Raw genomic sequence first — 24,526 nt, 5'->3', positions numbered from 1 at the left:
CAATTTGTAATGCTGCAATTGTCACAATTATAAACAGCACATATACACCCTGACATTTTAACACTAGTACTAATTAATAAAACTATTAACTAGCTCAGCAACAATATACATTGCAGTTGATTACAGCTTGTTTCGCGAGTATCTCCACACGGGCAGGTAGGTAGCAGCACCAGCGTCGTTCGCACGCAAAACTGCTGCTCTCCGGTATTTGGTATGAAGACAGAAATCAAAAGATGTAAGTTTGTCAAACTTTCATTTCTAATCCCAAACATCCTCACAATCCCAGCCGTGGGATTCAAGAATAACAAACTCTTCACGCAGTCACAAGGATTCCATAAACCGCCTGTCCCAATGGGTCAATGCCAGTTAAACTGCATTATAAGCAGGTACAAGTACTCGACAAAAATTGATATCTGCCAGAAATGGGATTTGAGACAACACAGGATAAATGATGTCTCAACTCCGCCACCGTGTGGTGCTCATGAGTCATGACGTCACTGGAGGAGGATGCTGCGCGTTTCTTCAGACTGATGTCATGATGACGTCATTGTGATGAGCGAACTTGTTCTAGCCTAGTCACGACTACAATGAAGGACTGTCTTCCAGTGAATGGAACGTTTCGATCTGGTGATGGGATGGCTGGCACCTTCCTCGTTCCTGGCGCTGCAGAGTCAGTCGACCATCCAGCAGCGGCAGGAAGTGTTCTGCGATTTGCATATTATTCCCCTTCTTTTCATTCTTTAAGTTACCTTTCTTTGTTTCATTCTGTGTTACATTCCTCTCGTGTGTCGCCTTCTTTCTTTTTCCTTCATCTCTTTCCGTCCTTATTTCTTTGTAGGCCTATCCTTCATCTTTCTTTTCCTTTCATTTATTTTCTTTCTTCCTTCTTCTCTATTTTCTTCCTTTTCTCCTCTCTTTAATTCGCCTTCCTCTCTCTCTCTCTCTCCTGTGCACATTTCTTCCATTTTCACCTTTTTCTCCTTTCTATTTCATTTCTTTATTTTCTCTCTTCCATTCCTCCACATTTATTTAATCCATCTCTTCCTTTGCTTAATTTCCAATTCTTTCTTGCGTTGTTTTTTCTACATTCTCCCATCTTCGTCCCTATATTATCTCATCTCTCTCGTTTTCTTTGTTTCCCCCTACTTTATTAAATTAACTTTGTTCCTTCTTGGTTTAATATCCTTCTTTCTTTCTTCCGGTTTTTTGTCTATTATTATTATTATTATTATTATTACTATTATTATTATTATTATTATTATTATTATTGCTCATTTATATGATTTCATTAATTCATTTGTAATTCATTTTATTTAATTGCCATTATTTTAATTATCTCACTGTACTAATTTCAATAATTATTTGTGCTATTTATTTTATTGCATTTGGTCAATGATTAATGTTGACTATTATATTGATTGTATTTCATCTCACTGCCATTTCTATCATTCATTTTCATCATCATTTGTTGTTTTGTTTTGTATCGTGCTAAACTGTAACTGTTGTTTTGCACATTAATATTCTAAATAAATAAATAAATAAATAAATAAATAAATAAATAAATAAATAAATAAATAAATAAATAAATCATTATTATTATTATTATTATTATTATTACTGTAATTGGCCTTGTGTTGTTGTTTTGCGCGTTAATATTCTAAATAAATAAATAAATAAATCATTATTATTATTATTATTATTATTATTATTATTATTATTATTATTATTTTATTGCATGCCAATTTGCATGGGCACAATTTAGATCCTTTTAAGGTTTAGTTTCGTTTTGATTATTAGTTTTTACTGTTTGTACTCAATTTTATTTATGTATGTTTTTGTTATTTAAGATATTATTTATTTTTGTTTTGCACCTTTGTATCTTCTGTTTGTGTATTGTGCTGAACTATAATTGGCCTCTGGCTGTTGTTCAGCACACAAATATTAATAATAAATAAATAAATAAATAAATTACTGTTTATTCACTAGTTCAATTACTGTTTCTTATTTCTTCCGTTCCACAAAATGTAATTATTAATTCTTATAGATTTCTCATCATTCAATCATAGTGACCATGTTCCTATCCCATACAGTAACACACTCCACAGTCCACCGCTATGTAGTAACGGTTAACATGCCTGACTGTGGAACGAGTGTGCCAGGTTTCAAATCTTGGTTGGGACAAGTTAACTGGTTCAGATTTTTCCGGGGTTTTCCCTCAACCCATTAAGAGCAAATGCTGAGTAAATTTCAGCGCTGGACTCTGTCACCTTCATATCGTTCAGGCGCCAGATATTGATAAAGCGTCGTAAAGTAAACCACTAAAGATACACTCCACACAAAGCACTTAATTAGTCTCGTCCTTAGTTCTTTCTCCAGAGGTCCGCAGAAGATGCTCCTTTTTCTATTAAAAGCTTCCTTTGCCATTGCTATCCTCCTTTTGACTTCCTGGCAGCAGCTCATGTTACTGCTTATGGTACACCCCAAGTATTTGAAGCTGTCCACTTGCTCTACTGCCTCATTTAGAATTCACAAGTTTACCTTCTTTACTTTTCTTCCTATGACCTTGCTGTTCGTCTTATTTGCATTTATCTTCATCCCATACTGCTCACAGCTGTCATTCAGCTCCAGTAGCATATCCCTTAGCATCGTCTCCTCTTCTGCTAACAACGCCATATCATCAGCAAATCTTATGCACTTTATTCTTCTTCCTCCTACTATCACCCCAGGTATTCCCGTGGTTTCCCTTGAGTAATAAGTCAAATGTCGGGATGAGCCCTAAAAGAAATGGGCCGCGGACCACTTCCCTTCCCCCACTCTTTCTCTTCTACTATCACAAAGAACTTGCTAATTTCTTAGATAACCTGTGCTATGACAATAGGGGAAATAATTATACTGTAAGTTCTCAGGGCTAACGGCTTCGAAGCTGGGTACCTGGTTCTAATGAAGTGCAAAGGTAGCAATTTAACATGGGGGCATGAGATAGTTACTCTGCCTGCCATAAAAATCCACTTCAATGAAATCCCCAAGGTAAAAAAAACTCCTGCTATCACCCCTCCCATGTTCTGAAAACACTTTTTTCGCTCAATCCTCCAAGTATATGTTGGTGATAAAGACATCCTTGTCGTACTCCTCTCCCTATTTCTCCTCCTATCCTGACTTTGACTCGCTGTTCCATAATATAGATCGCTAGTCTCCTGTTTGTCCGCAGTTCGCGCTGCTGGAGAACGTGCTGACCAGCATCTCTGACGAGTTCACGGTGCTGCGAAACCACAAGCTCGCCTTCTGCATCACCACGGCGGCCGTCTGCTACCTCGTGGGGCTCTCCTGTGTCACCTACGTACGTGAGTCTAGATGGCAAGCTAGCTGTTCATTACTGTATTCTGTTAAACCTTCACAATCGGCAATGAGGGAAGTAGATACTAAGGCCGTGTCTCTAAGCTACATTTTCAGCTGAAGTGAACTACATTACAACCCCTCTCTTATGTAAGAATGCAAATGAAGGTGGACATGTTAAATGACTGGAATGCAATGTGATTAAATAGTACAAATGGCCAAATCACAAAATCACTATATTTTCCCACAGTTAAAGATAGAATATCCGTAAAGAATTATGAACCATCATACATATCCACGCAATTTATGACTAGACACGGAAAATTTAATACATATTTTGAACGTTTCAAAATTGACAACCCAAACGGCTCTTCATGTTCCTGTGAACACCCCACACAAACAGTCGACCACCTGTTATTTGAGTGCCCACTACAAGAACGCAAAAGATACCGGCTAGAAACCCATCTTAGCATGTGCGATACAACTTTCTCACCACCAATAACAAAAGTTCTTCTGAAGCAATGTTGCTTAAAGGAATTTCACAGATTTATTACAGGTGTATTTAAGACCTTGTAGAAAATAACAGTATTTAGTAACAGTGTCCTATGTACTCTTTTTGGAGCCAAATTTGTAACTTTTAAAAGTATGGCTATTACGTTGAAGTGTCTGTGTTGTAGAGGATGCTTGATTTGTTGTATATGTGAGTCATAGTTATGGGATGCTTGATGTCGTCGCAATGTCGTAATTATAGTTTGACTGTGTTTGTCTGACTATTGTGTATTAATATAGCCTATGATGTATGTTACGGAAAGTTGCATAAATGTGTTATAGAGAACGGCTATAAGAAATGTTATGTTTATGTGTTGTAACTATTTTTTTGTATGCTATGTCTCAAATTGATGCCTGATGTTTGATTTGCAATCGCAATGTTCAAATTACCGATTGTTTATGTTTTGTTTACATTGCGTAAGCTAATTTATTTTTCTTTTCAATTTGTTTTTATGATTAGGCCTATTTTTTTGTGTGTAAAACTATAGCCCTAGCATACATATGTAAAATAGGGCTACCCCCCATTGGAGATACAATAATAATAATAATAATAATAATAATAATAATAATAATAACTACATTGTTGACTAAATAGCCGGATGTGCAGAGGCGTATACTGGTTAAAGGGTTTGGGCTACCGCTGACCCTATTATTACACAAAATATATCTAACAATTACTTTAATTTTAATTACTATGGTAAAACTAATAATACAAAATTATTACATTATGTTATATTATAAACTTTTTCTTTTGTAATTTCCTTGGGCTATCGCCGGTAGCCCGCAAAATACGCCCCTGACATCAAAAGTTACGATCCAAAGCTACGTAGTGCATAGCAATCAAGTCCGTAGTAGCTAGTAAACGAAAATGCTTGCTCGATTGTTGACTTGTTCACTAAACAAACATGGATACCTCATCAGCAATTGGGGTTATGAAATCTGATGATGCTTTGGAAATAAAATGCGAGTTCAATGTAGAATAACACGTTAACTTGTAACATTGAAATTGTTGGTACCTGCGTTACATTTTTTTTAATATTGTAATATTTCAGGCCCTTACCTTTTCCACATTTATTTAGATTGTTGACAGCCAAACGTAATTTCCATAGATATCTTTTGAACATCTTTTGTGCGAGATCGTGCGTATTTGCTTGATCTCCGCACAAAACCAATCCGCGGAAAGTCTAAAATTCCACGTTCAGTATTCCCAACCTAACACATATAACAATTGCCCTCTTCTTACCGCTTAAGTGACATATTGATTTTACTGCTTTAGGCTTTTAACATATTATTTTTAGAGACGTTCAATATAGTAATAATTATAAATTGGAAACTTACCACTGCAATTTCACCTAAATTCCACTGTTAATTATTGTTTTTAAATATTTGCAAAAATTAAGTAAAGTCTACAACTCCACTAAAGTTACTGCATTCGTGATGCAAGTAACATTAAGGAAGCCGTGAAAAAATCAACAAACTTGCCGATGTTATTACTGTTATTAAAATGAAAAATAAATCATTACATAACCTTACCGTTTGTTTTAAGTTCGCATTTATAGACTGGGGGGGAAAAAAAGACAGACGTATATCACGGCCTGCTGGAGTATAGTAAACACAGAAAATATTTTAAAGCAACAATGTTGAAGACAGATATTTTTGTTTTGCAAATTTTCCGTCATTGAACAGAAACCAAGATGGAGATTTAATTGCAACTAATTAGAAATTCCTCTTTCAGGTATGTAATAAACGATCTTCGCACAAAATAATGTACGATACACGAGCGGTATGTTTTGTTTCAATTCTCGGAAATGAAGAAAGCTCAACTACGTTTCGCTTTTTCAAACTTTTCCTCGAACATGAAAACTTCAACATACCGCTCTTGTAAAGTATATTACTCTTTTTTTTTTTTTTTTTAGTATTACTATTCTACATCTTTCTACGTTTCTTTTCTAGCGTCTCAGGAAATTACCATTCAGTTCATAAACGTGAAACTTAAGTTTCATGAACTGTTTATTGGAAAACCGTTTATAAACAAAGAATTCGAATTTCCAAAATATAACAGCTGATAACTCGTAATTAAACTGCATTAGAACACTGCCTTCTCAATTTAGTGCTATACCGTAGGCTTTGAGAAAAATAGTGTACGAAGAAGGCCATGATTCCAGCATACATGTTCAAAGCTCTCTAGTGTGTAGTTTACAAGTCATCTAGTTGCTAGTTATTAGCATGTAGTATAGACTTGAGCTTTGAGACATGGCTTAACATTTGAAATAGGCTATTTTTCCCAATTGATGCACTTTTTTGTATGTAGAAATATCATTGCTACAGCAACTTAAAAATTCCAGATTAGTTTTTGAAGAAAAAAATTTGTACCTACATTTTGAAAAAAAATATCAGGATACAGTCATTTACTAAAATGTATATATCTCAGCCATTTTAAAAGATAAATTACAATTTCTAATGACATTTTACTCCTAAAATCACTTTCTTTAAAATGTATTGAGCACAATTTTTAAGGTAAAAAATTACATTTTAAGAAATGAATTTTAGATGTAGTTTTATATAAATATTGAAGCGAGTCTCACTATATCAGTGTTTTCACTGGAATCTTTACTTAGTAGTTAATAAATTCAGATATGATGCCCAAAAATTATTGTCTCCCTTGATTTTATTTTCTTTCCTCCTAAATCAATTAACAACAACATTCAAACAAAGTAACAAGAATTTCTTGGATATTTTAACAATTAGTAATCAATTAAAATAGAGTCTTTAAGATTTCCTTTATCTCATACAACAAGACCTTTATCACACTATTCATTAAAGCTCTCTCAATTAACATAGGCTAACCCATAACAAGAGTTACAACCTCCAGATTTCCGATGTAACTCTCTTACATACCAACATCTACCCGAACACAATGCATCTGTCAAAATTAGTCGGACCTGTCCTCTTAAACCACCTATATCAGGTCCCGGTGTCGAACCCCTCCGTTCCAATCGTACTCTCACTATCACCCCTTCGCCTCCACGATCCAGGTAGGGGCGGAAATCGGTCGACGCATGCGTCGAAAAATAATCAAACTGCTACACCGAAAGTCAGCTTTGTAAACACACGTATTCAGAAATTATACCAAAATTCACATTCTGTCGGATTAAAAAATCACCCATCCAAACATACCGTTACAATATGCAGTCATATTTATCAAATGCAACTAAATAAATTTCTATTTTCTTTAATTAATTTATTTTACGACGCCATATCAACTGCGATGGTTATATAGTGTCTGAGTGAAATGAAGGTGATAAGGCCAGCGAAATGAGTCCAGGTTTCATTGCCAAAAGTTACCCAGAATTGCTCTTAAATGGTTGAGGGAAAACCCCGGAAAGAAAAAAAAAAACTGAGCCAATTAGGGTTTGAACCGGTACCCGTTAGTTTCACGGTCACCGTTACTCCACAGCAGTGGACACGAATTTTTATTCCAGATGAAAGTTTCCTACAGCCTAAACGAAATGTGTACCAAATAAGCAAGTACCATTAATATGTAGTTCAGAAAATACATAAACCTTTGTATGGAATAAAGCAAAAAATTAAAATTTCGGGAAATTGCAATCAAAGTTTTGTGTCATTTAAAAAATCCTGTGCATTACAGCTATAAAATGGCGTTACAGCAGCTCACAAGACCATAAATGCGCGTTAAATTTTATGTAATATATTTTTCACATATCAAAACAATTTAAAAGGAAAAAAAAACACAGAAAATTTATTGCGTCTACAGCATACTATCGTCTCTCCTTAAAGTGCAACACAACAAAAAAACAAATGATTTCATATGAACTATAGCCGAAACCGTTTCGTTATCGAGATATGACAACATTGCTTGAGGGTCGTAGTGGGGATCTGCAACAATTTTCAAGCAGCATTAGACCAAAGCAAACACACTACACGATGTGAGAGAGAGTCTCTGAAACAATGGGAGAGCCATATCCCGGTAAAGGGATTGGACGTAACAGACCTAATCTATGGCCGGTACGTTCGCCCGACTGACTTTTTGTTGTGAGGTCAAATGAAGGGCACTTTGTACCCCCAACGTTACGCAGACTGGGAACACCTGTTGATTGCAGTTATTGTGGATGTGGGAAGTAGAACCGGGAATACACCAAAGTCTTCACACGCACACAATCGTCATGACGGAAGACTGTGTTTGGCTTTTCACAGAAGATGTTGGAAGTGTCCACCAGCACACTGAATGTGTCACTATCCGTGGAAATAACAAATCGTGCGCGATACCAACTTTTCTTTGTTTTGATTTTCCACTGTCATTAGCGCGGTCCCGGCCATATGCTTAATATGAAATCATTTTATTTGTTTTGCAGTGTAACATATCGTATACCAGTTTAATACACAAAAAAATTACCGGCAGCAATATGCTAAGTTTTGTACGAAAACTTAGGTTGATTCAGTCAGAGCTTATATTTACACGTAAACCAACTTATTATGTACAACTCCGCTTTGTTTTCCCTTTGTTTTGTTTTTTATGTCTGTTTATACATCAAGTGTTATAAATAATCTATAAGAAAAATGTATTCGAGGGGTAAATTAGGTGCAAAATAAACATCCTTTCCATAGTCGTGTGAACAAGGCAAAGGTGAGCTTAGATAAATTCAAGGTACAGGAAATCGGTTATTTTTTTGTGTCCAATGCTGTACATAATAACCGATCACCCTGTATTTACTACGTAAGAGTTCAGAACAAAGTATAAAAGAGATACGAACAAGGAAAATTAAAGTAGTGCATTTCGGAGATAATAATACTGAAGTTATTGAAACATTAGACCAGTTTGTATCTATGGTAACAAACTTATAAAGTTCCAGCTAATATTATGTACAATAGAAACGACCTTTCATGATAAAGATAAAACACTTACTTTCTTGAAGCTGTATTAAGTGGCTGAATACAGGGTAAACGGTAAGTAATTTCATTAATTTCAGATATTTGATATTTAAAAAAAAGCTTAATACAATTTTGCTCGTTTTCGTTTCCTTTTCGAAATAAAAATTGTTTCATATGGAACTTTTCACAGCGTGTTTTGGGAAAGCCATTGATTTAATTCCCAATACGCTCAGTCAATTTGAGAAAGCAGTGTATTATGATAATAAATTATTGAAAGAATTTTAGTTTTGTCCTTTAAATGTGCAGGAATTTGATCCGAACAAATGTAACATTGTAAAATTTCTTTGCAGAACGAAAAGTTGCATTTGTTCGGATCGAATTTCTACACATTTAAAGAAAAAAACACACATACACAACACATCCAACCACCCCAACAACACAAACAAGCTGCATTCCGAACAATGGTACACAGACTACTCAACATACCCATGAGCCAACAGGATTACAACGAAGAGCTAACCACAATCAAATACATAGCACAAGAAAACGGATACAACCCTAACATAATAGACAACATAATACGTAAGACAAAACAACACCACAAAAAACAGAAGAACACAACACAAACACAAGAACACAAAAAATACATCACACTAACATACGAAAACAAAGACACACACAAAATTGAAACCTCATTCAAGAAATTAAACTACAACATCGCATACAGAACAAATACCACTCTACAAAAACATCTCAACACACAAACAACACAAACAAACAAATACAACCACACAGGCGTATACTAACTCAAATGTAACACCTGCAACAACTTCTACATAGGACAGACAGGCAGATCGTTTCAAACACGTTACAAAGAACACATCACAGCCATAACAAAATTACAAAACACCTCCACATATGCAGAACACATCACAAATGCCAACCACACCTACAGAGACATCAACACAGACATGGAAATACTGCACATCCAACCAAAAAGCCAGAAACTCAACACACAAGAACAATATGAAATATACAGACACACGAAAACACACCCCAACGATATTCTCAACACACAACTCAACTTCAAAACACATACACTCTTTGACTCTACACTACGAACGCACCCACACAGGAAAAAAAGAGGCGCCAAGACCAACAACGACCAGTTCCGAAGATGACCGAAAATAGGTCGAAACATGTTAACAAGGTACGTTAATAATATTTAACACAAGAAAGTTATTATCATACAAATTCCGAAGAAAAAATAAAAATATTTCAATCATTTATTATCCTAATACACTGCTTTCTTAAATTGACTGAGCATATTGGAAATTAAATCAATGGCTTTCCCAAAACACGCTATGAAAAGTTTCATATGAAACAATTTTTATCTCGAAAAGAAAGCAAAACGAGCAAAATAAATTAAGCTTCTTTGTTTGAAATATCTCAAAGAAAAGTCTCTTGAAATCAATCAATGACATTACTTACGGTCTACACTATATGGCTCAGAGGCCTGGGTGATAACATCACGACAGATAAGGAAACTGGAACAATTGACATGCCACTTTCAAAGTAAATTGCTTGTTACAAATTGAAATATCATGTATGCACTTAAGATACTATAGTTTGTGAAATCAGTTGCATTTGACAATGCATACTTCAAATTCCAAAATTCCATTACTGAACACTATGTATATGTACAGTGTGTTCACGAATTATGTGAGAAGTATTTGGAAGGGAATGGATAGAGGATAGGGCCCATTCAATTTCGCTCCGTTTTTTAATTGCAGATACTTTTTAGTCCATAAATGTTTCATTATGGTCTCCTCTCCTTTTCTTTTATTGAAACCATTTTTATCTTGCCAATAATGGCGGTCTGCAAATACAGAAGGTTGTTTTTCAGTAGAACTATATATTACAACTTCATTTCTACATATTTGTTTACATAGTGCATAATTCTGCAGACAGTGCTCTAAAGTGGCCGCCATGGGTTTTAATACAGGCTTCTAAGCGCCTGATCATGTACTGTATCACTCTCTCCCATATTGAATCTGCCGGCATCGTTCTTCATTATGCTGGTAAAGAATTTTAAAGTTCTCAATAGGTCTCGAATATAAGATTGGTTTGAAATGCTTCCGTAAGTAACCATCCAATCGATTATGGTCAGGGAAACGAGTAGACTAGGATGTAGGTCCCCACAAAATATCCGTTTATTAGGGAATCGCTGACTTAGAATCATTTTAGCAGCAAGAGAAAAATCAGGCAGTGTCCCGTCATGCATAGAGATGAATGAATTGTAGCGGAAATTCTTCCAGCAAAACATTTAAATGATCTGTTAAAAATTCACATTGTGATGCTACTGCCAATGTTTCAGGTACAAAAAAGGGGGACCATTCTGTCACTAATTATTCCAGCCCATATATTAGGTCTAATACAAAATTTTATTAAACTTTATTTGTTTGAAATATCTCAGACAATAACTCCCTGAAATTGATTACATTACTTAGGTTCAACCTGTATAAATTGTAAATAAATAATAGTAATATACGTTACAAGAGCGGTATGTTGACGTTTTCATGGTCGAGGAAAAGACTGAAAAAGCGAAACGTAGTTGAGCTTTTTTAATTTCCGAGAACATGAAAGCAAACATACCGCTCGTGTATCGTACATTATTTTGTGCGAAGATCGTTTATTACATGCCTGAAAGACGAATTTCTAATTAGTTGCAATGAAATCTCCATGTTGGTTTCTGTTTAATGACGGCAACTTCGGAACACCAAAATATCTTTCTTCAACATTGTTGCTATAAAATATTTTCTGTGTTTACTATACTCCAGCAGGCCGTGATATACGTCTGTCTTTTTTCCCCCCAGTCTATGAATGCGAACTTAAAACAAACGGTAAGGTTATGTAATGATTTATTTTTCATTTTAATATTATAACAATATTATTTATATAACATATTGCAGCAATAACATCGGCAAGTTTGTTGATTTTTTCACGGCTTCCTTAATGTTACTTGTATCGGGAATGCAATAAGTTTCGTGGAGTAGTAGACTTTACTTAATTTTTGCAAATACTTAAAAACAATAATTAACATTGCAATTTAGGTTAAATTGCAGTGGTAAGTTTCCAATTTATAATTATTACTATATTGAACGTCTCTAAAAATAATATGTTAAAACCCTAAAGCAGTAAAATGAATGTCGCGCTTAAGCGGTAAGAAGAGGGAAATTGTTGTGTGTGTTACGTTGGGAATATTGAATGAGGTATTTCACACTTACCGCGTATTGGTTCTGTGCGGAAAACAAGCAAATACCCACGATCTCGCACAAATACATTTTTTATTTTAATTACAGTGTTGTCACTAATTTTCGAATTACCTATTTATTGTCTTATTGTCTTCTTCGGTTGAGCGTATTAAAAGTGACATGGGAAGCTTGTTCATGAATAACTTTGCTTCCGTTCGTAATAATGGCGAACAGATCTACTAAGGGAACAGGGGTGTACACATTCTTGTGTGTTTATTGACGTTTCCACTGGCTTGTGTCAGGTTGTAAAATATTGCTCAAGCATTCACATGAAAAATTATGAAAATATAGTCCCAGTATTGTTGACTGACTGATGATGCATCGTCGGCGAAGTCCAGACTAACATAAACCCAAACAAGTGGATGTAGGGATAGAACTGTAGCCCTTCTACTGCTGCAGGGTGGCAACTACGTGCTGACGCTGATGGACGTGTACGGAGGGGGCATAGCGGTGCTCTTCATCGCCATTGCGGAGTGTATCAGCCTGCTCTGGATCTACGGTACGTACTGCGTTGAATGCACGTAACACAGTTGCATTAGAGTTAGTTAGTGGGGTTTAAAAAGGGCGCGTCAGCTGCTATGGCTATTTGCGCCCTTATCTAAAAGTTACATTAGATAGCAAAGAAATACAAACTTCGACAGGTGGGATCTATTTCACGCAAGTAAAGTTACAAATGTACAGGGACATCACTTTATTTTTACCAACATTTTTAACATTAACCTGGCTATACTCGGAAACACTGTTACCCCCCTTCCATTACAGGAGTTTGGAGTTGCTAGTGCAATATGTAAACAAATCATTTTACTAGCTATAGGAGGAGAGAAAAGTAGTGTATCCATTTATGTTGTAGGGAAATACGATATTACGATTTTCAGTTTGATCATCACTTTTACGGAATTTATCAAAATACAGTAGAGTAGTAACATTTTTTTTTTCAAAAACCCAACTTTTCAGGCGGCTATGTTCGTTACTTTATTTAGCATATTAATTATTGGTGTTAAGATACAATATAGAGATGCATTTAAATTCAAGGGGCCATAAATAAAGGGCTGTAAGTGCACTTAAGTTACTTTTATGGATGCTGGGTAACTTTCGGTGCTGGACCCCGGACTCATTTCACCGGCATTATCACCTTCATATCATTCAGAGGCTAAATAACCTAGATGTTGATACAGCGTCGTAAAATAACCCAATAAATAAAATAAATCAAACTTTTGAGAAAATGAGGTTTAAATATTTAAGCTCTCGTAAAATCGGTGAAATTTTTATTTAAATTTTAATGTGTGATGCGATTAAAATATCCCTTTGCCACTAACATTTTAGATACTTTTTCTTACACTGGATGCACTTAACTAATGTTATTACAAATGTCACTAGCATTCCTTTGCTTCTAGCCACCTCAATTCAAAAAAAGCTAATCTGAATTTTTAAACAAGTTGCTGAAAATGGTTGCCGTTCATTACAATGCAGGCTTCAATTCTTTACGCATATTATTAAAAACATTTTGAAGCATATTCTCTGAAATTGAATTTATCGTTTCTTGAATATAATTTTTTAGTACGATATTATTAATATAGGTTCTTTCTTCCATAGAAAACGCAATCATATTTATGAAACACACTATACACTGCAGTGTTTACTTCACTGCTTGAAGACTTCGAATGCAACAGCGGCCGTAAGTTTGTGTGTCTGACGGGAGCAAGGACATTAGTGAAGGGGTGGGAGTGAAGTACATTCAGAAATGCAGGTACAATAAAAATGCAAGTAAAAATAAAATGATGTCCCTGTACAAATTTACAGGAAAATCCCCTGATTTTTATACAGGGACCAAATGCCTGTGAAAAATGAAGCTTTTTACTGCAAATCTAATCTCTCTACCTTTCAAACTGTGGATTATGTAACAATTTTTCTGTTATGTAGACTTACTGAAAGTATATATATATATATATATTTTTTTTTTTTTTGGAAAAAATTAATTACTCCAGAATGGATGTATACGAGTATTTATATCAATGAATTTTGGGATGGAGTTAAAAATATCTAAAAGGCTTCATGTGCAAATATTACTTTTCGTTTAAACAAATCGTGACACCTCGTTCACGCATTAAAATCTAGATTTATTTCTTCATTTTCATTAGGAAAAATTGCTATTTTCTAAAATTCCTTGAGTTTAAAATTCGCAGCAAATATACCCTGGACCGCCACCGCCACTTACATCATAACATTGGGAGTTGTTAACACTGGTCAATCAGCTTATTCCCTCCATTGTAGTAAACAGTTGTGGAGTTTGCTACAAGTGTGGAGGGGATGCTAAACGAGAAATAGTTTGAGGGGATGTTGAACGAGAAATAGTTTCAGGGGATGTTAAACGAGAAATAGTTTGAGGGGGATGTTGAACGAGAAATAGTTTCAGGGGATGTTAAACGAGAAATAGTTTCAGGGGATGTTAAACGAGAAATAGTTTGAGGGGGATGTTGAACGAGAAATAGTTTGAGGGGATGTTGAACGAGAAATAGTTTGAGGGGGATGTTGAACGAGAAATAGTTTGAGGAGATGTTGAACGACAAATAGTTTGAGGGGATGTTGAACGAGAAATAGTTTGAGGGGGATGTTGAACGAGAAATAGTTTGAGGGGATGTTAAACGAGAAATAGTTTGAGGGGGATGTTGAACGAGAAATAGTTTGAGGGGATGTTGAACGAGAAATAGTTTGAGGGGGATGTTGAACGAGAAATAGTTTGAGATGTTGAACGAGAAATAGTTTGAGGGGATGTTGAACGAGAAATAGTTTGAGGGGATGTTGAACGAGAAATAGTTTGAGGAGATGTTGAACGAGAAATAGTTTGAGATGTTGAACGAGAAATAGTTTGAGGGGGATGTTGAACGAGAAATAGTTTGAGGAGATGTTGAACGAGAAATAGTTTGAGGGGATGTTGAACGAGAAATAGTTTGAGGGGATGTTGAACGAGAAATAGTTTGAGGGGGATGTTGAACGAGAAATAGTTTGAGGGGATGTTGAACGAGAAATAGTTTGAGGGGATGTTGAACGAGAAATAGTTTGAGGAGATGTTGAACGAGAAATAGTTTGAGGAGATGTTGAACGAGAAATAGTTTGAGGGGGATGTTGAACGAGAAATAGTTTGAGGAGATGTTGAACGAGAATTAGTTGGAGGGGATGTTGAACGAGAAATAGTTTGAGGGGATGTTGAACGAGAAATAGTTTGAGGGGATGTTGAACGAGAAATAGTTTGAGGAGATGTTGAACGAGAAATAGTTTGAGGGGATGTTGAACGAGAAATAGTTTGAGGGGATGTTGAACGAGAAATAGTTTGAGGAAGTTTTTGTAAGCTTCTTTGGTTTTCATAGAAAACAACTGAATCGACATTTGGTGGCGATAGCTTGCAAAACAATAAAAAATAACCCGCCGCAGAAACAACCAGCGTCTCGTAGCAACAACATGTACGGAAAAGGGGCACCTTCTCCAGTCCTGGCAACGCAAATATTGCAAATACTTGGCTGCCAAACTTCGGATGTTTCTGGAGCCACAACACGGTGTAAAAAAATAAAAAATTATAGTGCCAGGTTCAATATCATGGAAGTGTCAAATTATACTGAACAGGAATTTATGTTTGACAGGGTTGTCCAACATCTGCGACGACCTGGAGTTCATGCTCGGCAAACGACCACAGCTGTACTGGCGAATCACGTGGGTGCTGTTCGCCCCCGTCATCCTCGCGGTAAGAATGATGATAAGAGACAACTACTAACTTCTCTGTTAAGAATGCGATAATGCTGCATAGGTACTGGCATGCACCGCATGATTTTGGGTTAGGCATGAGTCTGGTGACTAAAGCCGTGTAAGCTTGGTGAGAACTATAGACGTTTATCTTTTGTTGAATTTATTTCTTCTTTAACGTTATTTATATGCAATAGTAGTCTATTATTTCATTTCACAAAACGAATTCAAGAGAGATGGATGAAATTTATAATTTCTACAATTTAACTAGACACTTTATTTTCACACATACTGTATGAAGAGTCCACTGCAAGAATGATGGATGTCACTTTCTTGTCGAAAATGAACCAAGACTGTCAATGCATAGCTTAAGACATATAGAATGTACATACAGAGTTATATGGCATTAACACTGATAGTCATTGTCCAGTAATGATCGGAAAATCACAGTTAAGCTTTGAGCGCTAAGCATTTCAAACTTTGAATTGCTTCTCCTGCAAAATGTATTCCAAATGACATCCATCATTCTTGCAGTGGACTCTTCATATGCTCCCATTGGAATATGTATAGCCTACGTGCTACAAAATTTCATTCATAATTATCACTTATGAGACGCGATGGGTGAAATTTATATTTTATATATTTTTAAGCTAAAGACTTGATTTTTTGTACACATATGTATGTATGTTTTTTTGATAATATTGTTGCTATCACTATAATAATTGTTGATAATAATATAATTATAATAATAGAATATCTTGTTAGTATAATTATTTATCTATGTATGTATGTATGTAAAATTGTAATTATGGTTTGTTTAACGACGCTCGCAACTACCGAGGTTATATCAGCGTCGCCCTGTGTGCCGGAATTTTGTCCCGCAGGAGTTGTTTTACACGCCAGTAAATCTACTGACACCGATAGGCAGACCGAAGGACAGATGGGCTGATGCAGAGAGAGTGGATGCTAGACAAGTTTTGAGAGTAACGGCATGGAAGAGAACATCATTGGACAGATCTGATTGGAAGAGAAGAATAGAGGAGGTCAAGGCTCGATTTGGGCTGTAGTACCATAGCAGAAGAAGAAGAAGAAGAAGAAGAAGAAATCTACTGACATGAGCATGTCGCATTTAAGCACTCTTAAATGCTATCGACCTGAGCCGGGACCGAACCCGCAACCTCGGGCACAGAAGACCAGAACTCTATCGACTGCGCCATCCAGGCCGACCTGTATGTATTTACAGGTATACCAGTACTGTCGAGTCTGAGGAATGTCACCCGAGCGTCGCGATAAGGCCTATCAGTGAGGATTAGAACAAACAATTGCAGACTTATCTTTAATCTGGTCCACGGACACGCCTAGATTGTGGCGTCACAACACCAACAGATGTTATCGCGTAAACAAGTAAAACTGAGAAGCGAGGACAGCCTAATTGGCGCTCAGGCGCGGGTGAAAGCGTCTGCACGCTGCCGAACTCTCTGAGAGCAGCCCAACCACGGAGACGAACTACGAACTAAGTGTGGGAATTCTCTCAAATGAAAGCGCGAGATGATGATGATGATGATGATGATGATAATAATAATAATAATAATAATAATAATAATAATAATTTCTTTCAATAATGCATCACACCGATTGTCATGAATTTTTAAAATAAAAATGTCAATATATCAATGAAACGGACCAACCACCACAAATGAATCAAATGAATACTGAAATTGTATACGTTATACATAGATTCACTTTGAAAGCACATGTTATATTTTTAAACAAAATGTGATGTTATTAAAATATAAATAAAAATCAATCACAATAGAAACAAATTCTAAAAGAAAACATTCCTAGTGTTGCTCTCAACCTCAATTCATTACGAATCAATTGGACGAACGCACCAGTTCGACTGAACCGACAATGCTTTCAACTACGTACCACTTCGACTGAACCGACAATGTTTTCAACTACGTACCACTTCGACTGGACCGACAATGCTTTCAACTATGTACCACTTCGACTGAACCGACAATGCTTTCAACTACGTACCACTTCGACTGGACCGACAATGCTTTCAACTATGTACCACTTCGACTGAACCGACAATGTTTTCAACTACGTACCACTTCGACTGAACCGACAATGCTTTCAACTATGTACCACTTCGACTGAACCGACAATGCTTTCAACTACGTACCACTTCGACTGGACCGACAATGCTTTCAACTATGTACCACTTCGACTGAACCGACAATGTTTTCAACTACGTACCACTTCGACTGAACCGACAATGCTTTCAACTATGTACCACTTCGACTGAACCGACAATGCTTTCAACTATGTACCACTTCGACTGAACCGACAATGCTTTCAACTACCACTTCGACTCAACCGACAATGCTGAATCTATCAGTTCAACTGTATGGACGATGTTTTAAAAGCCGTTTCATTGCACGGACAGTGGTTTGGTGACTGTTGCAGGTGATCTTCATCATCTCTCTGGTGATGTACAAGCCGCTGGGAGTTGAGGACTACGACTACCCAGACTGGGCAGACGCCATCGGCTGGTGCCTGGGCTGTCTGTCGATGGCCCAGATTCCCTTCTGGGCCGTCGTCATCATCTTCCAACAGAAGGCCTCGTCATTTAAAAGTGTGAGTACCACGTGCAGTCTTGTATTGGCACAGTACATATCCAGACTTCTTGCCTCTCATCCTGTAGTCATCTTCAATATAATTTGAATCTGAAATGTGGACGGATTTCAGCACGACACCCTCGGTTGGAATCGCGGCGAAGGATATGGGTAGGACGGGTACCTCTTTCCTGTTTACTGTACCATTAGATATATCAAGTAAAAAGAAAGTACTGCGGCCCACAAAACATAGATTTCGAGTTTACACGGGAATAGGCAATATGTTTTCAGCACTCATGATGAGACGGAAAAAGACTTCACGTTTTTTTTGTGCGTACCTCCTGTTCATGTGATTGTATCTGTGTAACGATTTCTCCTCACTGAGTAGTTAGAGGGCTGCTTTGGGCGCTTGCAAATTATGTTTCAAGCGTTTGTATGCTACTTTAATACTACTAAAAATAGTTAAATGCAATTTTACCACAACATAAAGCAATTTAAAAATCATTTAAGCAATAATATTTTCACAGGTTCATTTATAAACACAGAACATCCTTCTACTCTTCATCTTTCACCGTCTCTGCAGCTCATCTCTGGAACTCTCTACCACAACATGTCAGAGACTGTCGGACATTGTCTAGTTTCAAAAATAAATTAAAATTGCATTTTTTCAATTCAGATTCCTTTCAGTTATAAGCCCTTTTCTCTGCGATAGTTTTGTAAAAATATAGGCTATATATTTCTTTCCTTCCTTTCCCCTTTTTGTTCTCTTTACCAGCCATTGAATTTATTATCATAGCCTTTTTATTGTGAATTTTATTTAATTTTCGTATTTCTTTTCTTTTTATTATTATTTTATTACATTCCATTTTGTTATATTCTACCTTACGTTTTCCATATTAACCATTTGCACTAAATGAGTTGCTTTCACTATATTCCAATGTATTTTACTTTCTTTTTTTTCTATTATGGTATTATTTTCATGCTGTTTAGTGTCGATTTTATTATGCTATTATTTTTTTTGTAATATGTTAGTATTCTGTTCTCTAACTTTTTGTTAAATTTTAACTGCTTGTATACTTTGTGACCTGGTAGAGTGTAAGAGAAGGTCCTATGGCCTTAACTCTGCCAGTATAAATAAAGAATTATTATTATTATCAAAAAATATTTGTTCAGGGACTCAATTCTGTTATATGTACTGTATGTGTATATAGCATATGTATATGTATGTGTGTATGTTTTTTTTTTCTGAGGAAATTTTGTCATACCTTAATGAAACATTTACTGTACTTTTTAAGGATAAATTCTACAATTTGCAGCTAAAATTACAGATCAATACAATTTACTATTATTTTAAACTTATTATTTGATTACAAAAATTTAACGATTCCTGAACAAGTTATTATTTTTTCCTTAAAACAATCTGTATCTATGTCATCAAATTTTCGGTTTGAACTGTCAGCAACGTTATAAAAAAGTCGCAGCACTCGATCGAACAGTATCTCGTCCTACAGAAGCTGCTGCTGGCCGCCAAGCCCACGGAGGACTGGGGGCCCTCGGACCTGAACCTGCGCGATGCGTGGCTGGAGTTCAAGCGGCACGGCGCTAACCCCTCGCTACAGCTCAACTGCACAGGTCAGCTGCCACGACATTCATTCAGTTGTATAAGATGTACAATAACATGCGATTCATATTATCACAACGACAGGTTTTCATGAAGAGTCCCCCAGTTACTTCTTACAGACTTGTCACTGGAACCGCCTAGCCCAACAAAAATAATCGCAGTCAGAATTAAGTCATATTGTGTAGTGACGTAAAACAGCCATTCCATTACATGACAGATTTTCGTAACTCGTTCACATATATAAGCTTGTCATTAGAATCAGTCAATGAATTAATCATCATACAACCACAACTTCCATAACAACTTTCTCTATCATTATTATTAAATTGTTGTAACAACAATCATTCAGTAAGTCTTATAATACTGATAACTTCTGCAACTTGTCCAATGATAATAATACAATTGTTGTAACAACCGTTCAATTCGTCGTAGGAACTCGACCAGTTACAAACATAAACTTATCATGACAACCAGTCAATCCCTGCTTGTACAACTGTAAATTGTCGCGACAACTCGGGTCATTCAGAATTGAAGGGTCCACTGCAAGAATGATGGATGTCATTTGGAATACATTTTGCAGGAGAAGCAATTGAAAGTTTGAAATGCTTAGCACTCAAAGCTTAACTGTGATTTTCCGATCATTACTGGACAATGACTATCAGTGTTAATGCCATATAACTCTCTATGTACATTCTATATGTCTTAAGCTATGCATTGACAGTCTTGGTTCATTTTCGACAAGAAAGTGACATCCATCATTCTTGCAGTGGACTCTTCAATTATAAAACTATCATGACAAACACGGAATTCGCTCTTCTAAAGCAATTCGATCAGTCACAAACAGAAAGTTGTTACGGAAACTAAATATTCTGTTCTATTTCAACCACAAATAGTTACTGTACAACAACTCACCTAATCACAAGCACAACATTGTTATATCAATATTTCAAACCGTCAGTCCGTCATTGTTACTATAGTTCGACAAGTTACTAAAATATGTGCGCAGAACCAACGTGCACCATCTGGACAATGCGATACTGGCCAGTAGAGATGGGTAAGAAAAGCTGGAACAGTTTATTTCCAACTGTTCCAAAGAGTGTTACATGCTCCAATGTTACACATTATTCCAAGGGATAAACAGTTCAATTTCTAAACAGTTTTCCTCTTCTTTGTTGTCTGCAAAGGTCACGTGTAGCACTAGCATTGACCTCCAATCGAAAGTAGATATAATATCACGGCCTTCGTGCAACAGTAGCCTATGTAGGATCGTGCAATTTAATTGTACGAATCAAATCCCTAATAAATCTGATATTAATTATTATCTGTCCATTGATGGAGAATATGTTCATGGTGTCCTAACATAGTGTTAATTATTAATATACCGCGAAAAATATCATCGGCTAATGTCATCGTTATTAAACTATTTTACTATTTTTACTAAAATCGATTCATTTTGAATTGTAGTTATTTACTGTACTCTTAACAGTAACCTACGAAAAATGACTTTCGTCGTCGTAATGCACTGAACAGCTGATTTAAAGACGATTGAAGGGCTTTGAGACATGTTCCCGAAGCAGATGATAGGTTGAAACAGTTGGAACACTTGGAACAGTTGGCACTGATGTTGTAAACATATTTTAATGAAACTGTTTCTTTGAAACTGTTATTTTGGAAGAGCTTCGTTCATGAAACAGTTACAGTCGAAACTGTTTCTTAAAAAGAACAGTTTATCCCATCTCTACTACCAATAATAATAATAATCATGAACCAATGACTTTAAATTATTTGGGGATTTTGTGGATCATATATTTTAATAATTGCTCATGGTTTATGTTCTTCTGGTTTATTTTGTTTGGCTATTAGAGATGGGATAAACTGTTCTTTTTAAGAAACAGTTTCGACTGTAACTGTTCCATGAATGAAACTGTTCCAAAATAACAGTTTCAAAGAAACAGTTTCATTAAAATATGTTTACAACATCAGTGCCAACTGTTCCAAGTGTTCAAACTGTTTCAACTTCTCATCTGCTTTGGGAACATGTTTCAAGGGCCTTGAATCGTCTTTAAATCAGCTGTTCAGTATACTATGACGACAGTCATTTCTCGTAGGTTACTGTTAAGGGCACAGTAAATAACTACAATTCAAAATGAATCGATTTTAGTAAAATCAACACATATAGGCCTAACCCTAGGTGAGTTTAATAAAGAAAAGACATTAACCGATGATATTTTTCGCAGTATATTAATTATTAACACTATATTAGAGCACCATGAACATACTCTCCATCAAAGGACAGCTAATAATTAATATCAGATTTATTAGGGAATTTGATTCGTACAATTAAATTGCACGATCCTACATAGGCTACTGTTGCACGAAGGCCGTGATATTATATCTACTTTCGATTGGAGGTCAATGCTAGTGCTACACGTGACCTTTGCAGACAACAAAGAAGAGGAAAACTGTTTAGAAATTGAACTGTTTATCTCTTGGAACCATGTGGAACGTTGGAGCATGTAACACTCTTTGGAACAGTTGGAACAGGTTACATCACGAAACTGTTTCGTATCGAACAGTTTCAATTGTAAAACAGTTTCAAAAAAACTGTTCCAGCTTTTTCTACCTATCTCTATTTATTATGTTCGCAGCTTGTATGTGCACATGGAGGGGTGGAAGGATGATTCTTACATTATTTCTCACCGGCTTCAAGCCTGATCAGAAATTTCACTAAGCACAAGTTATATTCTGTGTTAAGTTACAAAGCCACTAGCCTTTACACCATGCAAAGTATGCTCTGGTTTCGATTAATTTTTGTTTTCTCCAAAATCGTTGAGACTAAAACGTATGTCTATATAATGTTTTTCCTTTACAATAAAATTGCCCATACTATTACCCCTCAAAGTATGGCCCTTTCATCCTTCACCACCCTGTATAATCAAGCTGTACATGAATGAAGTTAATGCTCTCTCCTGGATTGTGAACTTCCATGTGATCGTAGATTGTCACGCAACCGATTGTTGTCGTTGTGTCCGCAGACCACGTGAACTCGATGACGCTACCGGAAGAAGAGGAAACGCTGCGCAACAGCCACGTGTCCGCCACGTGACCTGACCGGCTGTAGCGCGGGCTGCGTGCGACTCAGGGAGATCTGTAGCGGGCGCCACGACGCCTCATTCCAGTAGTGCGGGGCCAGCGTCGGGGTCTCTGCCGGCGCATTCACAGAACACGATTCTTGTTCTTAAAAGTTGGCGAGCTATAAGTGAACGAAAGCAAGTATCTGTTTGAGGCTTGCCTTCCCTGATGACGGAGCCAAAACAGTGGTCATTAAGACACAATGCAAAAAAAAAAATAAATAAAAATCTAGCTCCTAGCACAAGCAAAATATTTACTTGTTTATTATTTATTTATTTATTTATTTATAACTCATTTTCGCATTTTTGTGAACTTAGACCCTTTCTCTTCGGGACGACTAAATATCTGTGGCCGGGAGGAAAAAGGTCTTAAGTCAATTTTTTGTGAAAATGAGATTTTTATATATTCTGAAAGCGGAAACAATTCTCTACAATCTGGTAAAACGGCTAAAGTCAAATAAGACTCCTGACTGGATTTATAGAGCGTTACCAAATGTCCTAAGTACTTTTTGAATCGAGCACACACAGAATAAAGGACTTAAGAATATTTAATATTTTATTCCTTACAAACCATCACATGTTTACTTTCCATGCTTCCCTATTAAAAAGGTCTAACTCGTATTTTAGACATTTTATCTCATACTGATGTCCTTTCCTTTTAAAACCTTAAGCACCAGGTAAACAGTCCTATAATTGGTTAAGACCCATTTTGCATTTCTAATAATTTACATTTCTCATTTATTTTGACATGAAAAAGGTCTTATGTTTAATAGTCCCTTCTACTCAGTTTGGCTTCTAGTCTTAAAAGGGCTTAAGTGCGGCTATTTTTGGAAATAATCAAGAAAATTGTTAAATGAGCAACATTATGTATTTCAGAAGAAATGTAAACAAATAATACCCCGGAAAAACCTCTTAATTATAAAAACTCTATAATTGATACCAATTTCAACCTTTCTACCGCTTTCCTGAAAAGTATAAAATTTTTACTTAAGACCTTTTTCCTCCCGGCCACAGATATCATACTTTAACATGCAATATTGACTTGATTTAATAAAATTATATAGACTAAACAGTAAAATGATTACATTATGCAAAAGTGAAATAGGCCTAGCCTTCCCTTAATCACATTTTATGGGACGCCAGCTTTGTTTACCTACTATTACTTTTAAATTAATAATTAACATTGTCTTAGAAGCCTATGTAATAAGTAAAGTGGGCCTATGAAACGAAACACACGGGCGCATAACTGGATGCTTGAGATCGTCCGAATGTTATACGTCGAGGAGAAATGTACCGGTACACAGTCCGGCAAAAAACGCCTATTAGTAGAAT

General features: G+C 36.1%; 1 protein-coding gene across 1 annotated transcript in view; it reads left to right on the top strand.

The window, feature by feature from the left end:
- LOC138713085 (sodium-dependent proline transporter-like) overlaps window positions 1-23,304 on the top strand; it is a 141,757-nt gene extending 118,453 nt beyond the window's left edge. The window contains exons 9-14 of the mRNA XM_069844834.1: window positions 3,209-3,337; window positions 12,486-12,585; window positions 15,722-15,822; window positions 18,294-18,464; window positions 19,954-20,074; window positions 23,099-23,304. Of these exons, the coding sequence (XP_069700935.1) occupies window positions 3,209-3,337; window positions 12,486-12,585; window positions 15,722-15,822; window positions 18,294-18,464; window positions 19,954-20,074; window positions 23,099-23,169 (693 nt within the window). The 3' untranslated portion in view covers window positions 23,170-23,304. The remainder of the gene's footprint in view (window positions 1-3,208; window positions 3,338-12,485; window positions 12,586-15,721; window positions 15,823-18,293; window positions 18,465-19,953; window positions 20,075-23,098) is intronic.
- The last annotated feature ends 1,222 nt before the right edge of the window (window positions 23,305-24,526 follow it).

Source organism: Periplaneta americana, chromosome 14 (genome assembly GCF_040183065.1).
Source record: "Periplaneta americana isolate PAMFEO1 chromosome 14, P.americana_PAMFEO1_priV1, whole genome shotgun sequence".
Lineage (NCBI taxonomy): Eukaryota > Metazoa > Arthropoda > Insecta > Blattodea > Blattidae > Periplaneta > Periplaneta americana.
Note: the sequence above shows the minus strand (reverse complement) of the source record. Positions and strands in the feature narration are given on the sequence as shown.